This window comes from Oryctolagus cuniculus, chromosome 2 (genome assembly GCF_964237555.1).
Source record: "Oryctolagus cuniculus chromosome 2, mOryCun1.1, whole genome shotgun sequence".
NCBI classification, from domain to species: Eukaryota; Metazoa; Chordata; class Mammalia; order Lagomorpha; family Leporidae; genus Oryctolagus; species Oryctolagus cuniculus.
This window is the reverse complement of record NC_091433.1, coordinates 55748009-55756497: the sequence shown is the minus strand read 5'-3', so window position 1 is coordinate 55756497 and position 8489 is coordinate 55748009. Positions and strand designations below refer to the sequence as shown.

The 8489-nt window shown below is 41.4% G+C and overlaps 1 protein-coding gene across 3 annotated transcripts in view; it reads right to left on the bottom strand.

The window, feature by feature from the left end:
- The window catches only part of SAP30 (Sin3A associated protein 30), a 124168-nt gene extending 119067 nt beyond the window's left edge, over positions 1-5101 (bottom strand). For 2 of the 3 annotated variants that reach the window (XR_011386275.1, XR_011386276.1), the window contains exons 1-3: positions 4445-5101; positions 2764-2889; positions 2276-2374 (exon numbers count right to left, since the gene is read on the bottom strand). Coding sequence is in view for 1 of the 3 variants with exons in the window: in XM_002709472.5 (XP_002709518.1) it covers positions 355-477; positions 2276-2374; positions 2764-2889; positions 4445-4759 (663 nt within the window). In the remaining 2 variants the exon portion in view is untranslated. Of the gene's footprint in view, positions 1-140; positions 478-2275; positions 2375-2763; positions 2890-4444 lie in introns of those variants that run through there. The other variant, XM_002709472.5, reaches the window with a different exon arrangement.
- Between the last annotated feature and the right edge of the window lie 3388 nt (positions 5102-8489).

Sequence of the window (8489 nt, the reverse complement as noted above, 5' to 3'; positions counted from 1 at the left end):
CTTCACCTGCTAATTTCTTGGAATTTAAAAAAATGTTACAAAATGAAGGATCTTAACATTAAAATCTCAATTAATATGGTTACCTAAAAGTCAGTTTAAAAGAAAAATGAAGCTTCACAAAATAAATACACTGAAGCAACTATAATAGTAGTAACTTTTATTTAAAATACTTTTAATCGAGGAAAGCTCATTTTACATGAGTTTCCAACTAATTATTAGAGTTAGAAACAAAGAAAATAAAACCAGAGAAAATCCTCTGTAGAAAAAATACACAAGGAACATTTCTACATGTGAAAAAGCAGTCAACAGTCTTAACATCTGAACATCCAATTATTACTCTCAATTCCATCTCTCCTAGTGAACACCACTATCAACCTTGAGATCTGATTTGTTCTTGTCATTCTTCACTGAGTAGATGAAATATGTTAAGGTGTCTTTTTCATTCACTGGAATAGATCTAAAGTGGCAACCAACTATCTACAAAGAAAAAAAATTGAGGAAATTAAATTTTAGATATTAACAGATTTCATAAACTAGGTAAAATATGTTTCATCAAAAGAAAAATACTGCTAAGAATTATTTTCTTTAAAAATTAAAATATATTTAACAAAATATCAACAAGATGAAAAATATACAATAGGATGTTACAAACAAGAGATAGTGTGATTTCAAAGGATCAAGTTTTGGCCCATTTAAATATACATTTATTAAAAAGCATATTTCTTTTTGTTTTAACTTTTATAATTGGAACTATATTGAGATAAACATTTAATTGTAAAATATCTAGGCAATAAAAGAGAAGAGTTCATATGCACTTAATCTACTCATAGAAAAAAAATAAAATTGAAAAAGTTTTAGTACTAGAGAAACAAAACCATGAAATATCTTTCCAATATGAAGGTCTTCAAAAAGTTCATGGACAATGCATACCAAGAAAAAACTACCAAAATAAACTTTCATTCCATTTTCCAAGAGCCTGGTATGTTTGCCTCAACTTACATTTGCTCATTCACTTATTATCAGTATTCTTTATTTAGGTTCCTTGAAGAAAAATTATGAAAGGAAAATGAGAGGAGAAACAGATATCAACTGATGAATGTTTACCTGCTTCCTTGCCTTTTCATTGTGCTATTCTAACATGTATACTATTACTACCAATAGGAGAAGAAAAGATTAAACTGGAGTTTTCATATGCATTCTACCTTTAGGAGATAAAATTTCTTAAAGAAAAAGTTCATCGACACAATAATGTAGAGACATAAGGAAAATAGTTAGTCATTTCTGGAATCTCTTAAAATATATGTGTCTTATTTCTTATTGCTTCTTAACCTGTTTCCATCTGCATTTCCAACTATGTAAACTATAACATTCACGGCTATTTCTTATTTTTTAAAAAGAAAATAGCTCCAGAATAAAATAATTGTTTTAGAAGGTTACACTGTCAAAAAGTTCAGGTTTTGCTTTATACATATAAAAAATGTTTAAAAAGCTATGAAACTAATCAGTCAGCTCTTTGGTTCTCACTTGTCCCAAAACAAAGGTGCTTTCACTTGATTCGTATCTAATATATTTCATCATGGTAGGTGATACCTGTATTTATGTATTGTATAATACAAAAAGGACATTTTAAAATACAATTAAAAAAATACAATTTAAAGAAAAACGAGGCTTTTATTGTCTAGGCAAGAATAAAGAAGAAATTCTAGCTAAGTAGGTATTATATCAAATTTTAACAATATCAAAAAATATTTTGTCAAATAATTGTAATTTCCATTCTTTTATTTCACTCACTATGCACAATATAGAAATTTTTGGCTAACTACTAAATTCAAACTGAAGAACGTGAGAAAACTGATTATATATTTCCATTTCTGTCCTAATAGATTTTAAATATGATTAAAATGTAAATACATAAACCTGTGAGCATCTTGGCAAGATGCACAGATTTCTTGGTTCTATTACTTCCTGAGAACACATACCTCCATACACACACTTGGTCAACTTTTCACAACTCAATAAGGACTAGAAGTCCTGTGCCAAACAAATTTTCAGTAAAAACTTGAATGAAAGGCTTTACTTTTTTTTTAGATGAGAAGAAGTCATGGATGCTTCTCATAAAACAAATTAACATCAACAAGAACAATTTTGTCATAGTTAAATCAGTTAAGTTATTGAAATAACATTCAGGAACTTATATGCAGACCTATTCCAGCAGAAGATTCAAAAAATCAAACCAGCTAATTTAAAGTTTAAATAACATAAAACTCATATATACCTCAACAAGCTGTGCTTTATTAAGTCCTGGTCTGGTTGGTAGCTTGAAGTGTCTTTTGTATCTCCTAAGCGTATTTACTTGTAATTGGTATAAATCAACCTAGAAAAAAATTTACACATATGAATTAGTCCATACTGTTTTTTTAAAATTTACCACTGATAGGTTCAAGAACAAAATTTCAACTTCAGCACAATACAAACTTAACTCCATGGTTTATATATAAACACTTTAATCTTTCTGGGATAAATACTATAAACTGGTGGTGGTATTATATATTATATATATGAATAAAATTCTAATAGTTGTCAACTGAAAATATAATAATTCAAACTGTATAACTTTTATTAACTGGGTATATTTAACTTTGCTTTCATTTCCAGATTTCTCAAATGTTTTAAATGTTTAAAAAATTTCCTCAAATGTTTTTATAAAAATTTCAGAATGAACTACTTAGGAGTTACATTAAACATACAAAAATTTTCATCTACCTCTGGCGTGTCAATATCTTGAACAGGTGAATCACCTCCATCATCATCACTGCCTTTTCTCTTTCTTCTGTTTCGAACACTCTGAATTAAATTTTTATGATAATCACAAATGTAAAGATGCCTTGCCTGAAACAGAAAGAGTTCACAGACTGCTTATTTTACAGTAAAATGTTTCTGTGCATTAATACACACATAGGCCACAGGGAATTATTGAAAACAGTCAAAACAAGCCATTGGTAAGACAAGAGTATGTTTCTAGTCTTAAATCCTAGGCCTTGTTAAACCAGATGTCTGGCAATACAGAGCGGAGTGGGAGGAGGAAGAGTGTAGTGCCACTTGGGGGAGGGACAGAGGCAGAAAAAGGAGAATGAGAAATTCCAGTCCTCTGGGTTTTGTCATCAAATTGCAAAGGTTGACCTGAATTAGTTATTTCAGGCTGGATTTTTAACTGGCAAGGGAGAAGATGATGTTGACCACAATTCTGTTACCTGATAGTATTTTCCGCTTAAAGAGCAAACTTAAGTAGTACCATGCATGCTTTCCAATCTAATTTACTACCCAAATCATATTACAGGCACAACATTTTCCAAACTAGCTATTAATTTTTATCCTATATTTAAATTTCAATTATAAATTTTTCTAAGTATTAAATCAATGTATTTGTATGTGATACAAAGTAATCTGAAATTATTCAAATTCACCTGAAAAGTTTCTCACGAATACCACTAAAGAGCTGTTTAAAACAGGCAGAAAATGTCACAATAAACTTTTCAAAAGCTTTAATTACATATTTTCATGAGAATTGTATAGCGACACGGAAATACTGGGCTTCATATTTTGACAGCTAATTCCTTAAAAAAAAAAAAAAGGGCTGAGCTAACAGGCTTGACAATTTTCAAGCTAAGCCTCAGTTAAAAACATGCAGGACGCGCGCTAGGTTCTGACAGCTTGGTATTCATTGATTGCCAGCCAGAACTCCGAAAAGTAGCAATGGGTGTTTCTAAAACCCTCCCAGTCGGTCAAAAGAACAGAAAACGGAATCCTGATGGCTGCCAAGCGAATGGCAAGACCGCAGAGGCTACGTGCTCCCACGTTCAGAGTAGCTGCGGAGCAGCTGACACTGCAAACACGGTGTACAGCCCCTGCGCCGCGCGAGGCGGCAGGGTGGGGGGATCTCGCTCTGTGTTCCGGACCAAGGACCTTCCTGGGTGTAAGGTCCGATTGGACTCCACTTTCCCCAGAGTAGGGCAGCTACTTCACCCTGGGGCCACACGCCAGCTCGGGCAGCACAACAAAGGCTCCTCCATTCCAAGAAGGGGTTGCCGGGCTGCAAGAAAACTACTCCGGGTGCTCCGTGCGACCTGCCCCTTTGTTTCGATTCCCGATTGCAGCAGAGGAGGAAGAGGGAGGACTGCGCGGGAGAGACGCATGCAGCGGGAGGTCGGGGGGTGGGGAGAGGAGGAGGAGGAGGGGCACCGCAGCGTGTGTTTTTGCGTGTTGGGGGTGGCGGTCGGAGTTGCAGTGACTTTGTTGTTTGCTCCCGAGCTAAGACTTCGCAAGTCCGCACTGCAGCCAGGTCGGGGGTGGGGGTGGGGGTGGGGGTGGGGGCTGAACCTTGCCAACAACCCGTGTCTTTGCCCAGCTGCTGGAGCCCCACAGGGGCGGTCCCGCCGTCACTTACGCTCTTATCCAGCTCGATCTTCACCTTCTTCTGGGAGATGCTCTTCTGGATCCTCTTGCTGAAGCTGGCGTTGCCTGCCGCCCGGCCGCACCGCTCACCGTCCTCCCGCAAACAGCAGAGTTGCCCGGGGCCCGGGCCAGCGGCTCCCGGGGGCCCAGCCGCGGAGACCGCGCCGCCTCCTGGCACCTCAGCCCCAGCGCTCGCCCCGTTCCCATTTCCAGCCGAGGCGGCGGCGGCCGCTGCAGCGACCACGGCGGCCACCGCGGCGGCTGCGTCCCCACCGCGGCTCATCTCCTCAGGCGTGAAGCCGTTCATGTCTCCGCGCTCCGAGGCGCCGGCGCCGACAGAAATCCCCGCTAGTCTCGCCGCTCCGCCTCTCTCCGCCAGGTCCCTCGGGCACACGATCCGGCGGCGGCAATTCACTCTGCACCCCAAGTTCGGCGATGGCCCGGCCAAACACGCAATGTCCCCAGCCTGGCGATTACCGTTGGCGCCGGAGAGTGGACAGTGCTGGGGGTTAAGACTCAAGAGTGGGGCAGCACAGGGACCTGGGACCCCGATTACTGTCACATGGAGACTTCAACACTTGGACCGCGGCGCCTCCGCCTCCCTTCGGCCCCTGGACCTGCGCAAGCACGACGCACCCCCCCCCTTCCGCCCCTTCCACTCTGCCGCGAGTTACCACGGGAATTGTAGTTCCCTACTGCGAAGTCGTCCTGAGTTTCGCCCTAATCTGGCGTCCAGTAAACTGGATGAACTACACATCCCAGCATGCATCGCGCCACAGCGGGCCGATTTTTTTTCCAAAGCACAGGGAAAACAGGAGTGTGTGGTTGTGGATTACGCTGTTTATTCTAGTCTCCTGTGTCTCCCTGGAAGTTGGGTGGTGTTTAGCTCCTGGAATTTCGCGGGGTTGGTGTTCAGAGGAAGTCAGCCGACTCTGAGGGGAAGCATAAAGGCGGGTGGGGGAGTAAGTGAGCGTGCAAAAAAAAAAAAAAAAAAGTTTCGGGGCCGTTCTGCGTGTGTGGTAAAACCGTTTTTGGTGAACTATGCTTTTGAGGGAAACCAAACCAAGGAGAATTCAGTCAGCTGGCGCTTTCCAGGTCTTTGAGGTCCTGCAGCTAACACCTCTGCTTGCCTAAACACCTCTTTCTTGCAGCAAATTAACGGGACGACTGCTAGGAAGGAAATGCCTACTTCTTGACAGTGACAGATCCTACTCAAAAATGCCTTTTCTAAATCCTTGTTCGTTCCTTCAGTGTTTCATTCTTAGGTGCAAAAAGCAGGTCGCTTCCTGGGGTAGAATCACTGGCTAGTTGACAGTAACTGGACTACTTTTTCCCTCCATTCCCAACCTTGTCAGTTTCTCCTCGGATGCCTCTGAAGGAAAGAGGCGTCTAGAGGGGCGCGGACTGCAGCGTTCCTAAGTCATTTGGATTGCTCCTCGGAAACTCCCCAGGGGTAGCTCTGCCCAGTGTGGAGAAAAGCCGCATTCTCCGAGCGGACTGCACGGCCGTGTGTGTTGCAACAGGCTCCTGTGAGCGCGCGTGTGTGTACGTGCATGTGCGCGCGTACGTGTGTATGCTTGCATGTGGGAGCGTGCTGGTGGAGGGCGGGTTTGGAGGAAGGGCGTGGCTAATATAAAAGCTGCGCATTAACTGGTAACAGCGCACCGGTTTAATAGTCTTTTTAAAATTTTTGTTGTTGTTGTTGAAAGGCAAAGTTACAGAGAGATTAAGAGAGGCAGAGACAGCCAGAGATGTTCCATCTGCTGGTTCACTCCCCAAATGGCCATAAGGGAGGGACTGGGCTGGAGCCAGGAGCTTCTTCCAGGTCTCCCACGTGGGTGCAGGGTTCAAGCACTTGGGCGATGCACTGCTGCTTTTCCAGGCACATTAGCAGGGAGCTGAATTGGAAGTGGAGCAGCCAGGACTGGAACCATTGCCTAAATGGGATGTCTACTTCGCAGAAGGTGGTTTACTCCACTATGTCACAAGGCCACCTGCCACTGCTTTGTTATTTAAAAATATTATGCACATACTTGAAAGGTTCAAAGTGGGGGTCAGGTGGGAGAGAGAGACATCTCCCATCCAGTGGATGCCTCCTCAAATGCCCCCAAAAGCAGGGGTTGGGCCAGGCAAAAACAAGAAGCCAGAAATGCAATCTGGGCCTTGGAGGGTGTCAAGGACTCAAGTACTTGCCCCATCACTGCAGCTGCTCATGGTGTGCAGGAAGCTGGAAGCAGAACCCTGCCTAACTTGAACTCAGGCATATACAGGCCTCCAAAGCAAGGTCTTAACTGCCAGGCCAAATGCCAGCCCCCACAATCTCATTGTTTAAACAGAAGTACTTAACATAAACCCAGCAAGTTTGTTTCATTTTGTTTTGTTTTATTTTTTAAAGTGCTTTAACCCTTACTGAGTAAATCTAGGGGCAGATTCTGCATCCCCTTTTAAATATTAGAATCAGTAGGTCTGCTTTAGGAAGTGGCATATCTTTTGTGTCCAAGAATAAAACACTGAAGGAACATACAGGTATTTAGAAAGCGCATTTGTCAATAGGACCTATCGTTGTTAAGAAGTAGGGATGAGGAGCCAGCGCTGTGGCATAGTGGGTAGAGCCGCCACCTGCAGTGCTGACATCCCATATGGGCACAGGTTAGTGTCCTGGCTTCTCCACTTCCAATCCAGCTCTCTGCTATGCCTTGGGAAAGCTGTAGAAGATGGCCCAAGTCCTTAGGCCCCTGCACCTGAGTGGGAAGACCGGGAGGAAGTGCCTGGCTCCTGGTTTTGGATTGGTGCAGCTCCAGTTGTTGCAGCCAATTGGGGAGTGAATCAGCGGATGGAAGACCTCTCTCTCTCTCTCTCTCTCTCTCTGCCTCTCCTTCTCTCTCTGTGTAACTCTGACTTACAAACAAATAACATAAAATAAATCTTAAAAAAAAAAAAAAGTAAGGATAAGTGCTGTGAGTATACGCTGGCGGGTTAAGGAGTTGATGTCAGCTGCAATTTGAAAGGCAGGCTCCCTAATTGGCTTCAACCCGGCAACCTGGCTCAATATCTTTTTTTTTTTTTTTTTAAGATTTATTTATTTGAAAAGTAGAGTTACAGAGAGAGGGAGAGACAGAGGTCTTCCATCTGCTGGTTCACTCGCCAAGTGGCTACAACCAGGAACTGGAAGCTTCATCTAGGTCTTCCATGTAGCTGCAGGAGCCCAAGCATTTGGGACATTCTAAGCTGCTTTCTCAAGCATATTAACAGGGAGCTGGTTGGGAAGTGGAGTAGACGGGACTCCAGCGGGCGCCCAGGTGGGATGCTGCTATTGCAGTCAGCAGCTTAACCTGCTACTTCACAACTCTGGCTCCTCAATGACTTGTTTTTTTTTTTTAAAAAAAAAAATTTATTTATTCAAAAGGTAGAGGGACAGAAAAAAATAAAAATATTACATAAATTGTAATGAGCTAGGAAAGATACTAGATAAGTACTTCATATATCTTCTTCCAGCTGCAATGTGCAGTAAGATGTCCAGTAGCCATATGTGATATGGTATTCAGCACTTGAAATGTGGTTAGTGAGTCTGAAGAAACTGAATTTTTAATTGAAATACAGTGATTTTAAATCTTAAAAATTTGATCCTTGACTCAACTATTAGAAAAGCTTTAAGGATGTTTGGAAAAATTTGGATATATGAATCTATTTTTTAACAAATTTTATAAAATCAGAATTTTACAGCTGAATTGTGATGTGCTGTTAAGTATATACTAGTTGGATTGCAAAGACTTAGTAATAGAAATTAAGAAAATTCATTTAATACCTCATTAATAATGTTTATATTGATTACAATATTTAAATGACAATATTTCAGGGTACTTGCTTTAACATGAGAGAAACATGAGCAAGGTGTAGTTTATAAACAGAAACTGAAGGTCTGCAAGGGAAGGGAAGGTGATTAATGAAACAAAACAATTTGGGAAGATGAGAAGTAATGAAATCTAGAATATAAGTAAAAAGATTTTTTCCCTTTCCGCCACAGTTACATAAATAAC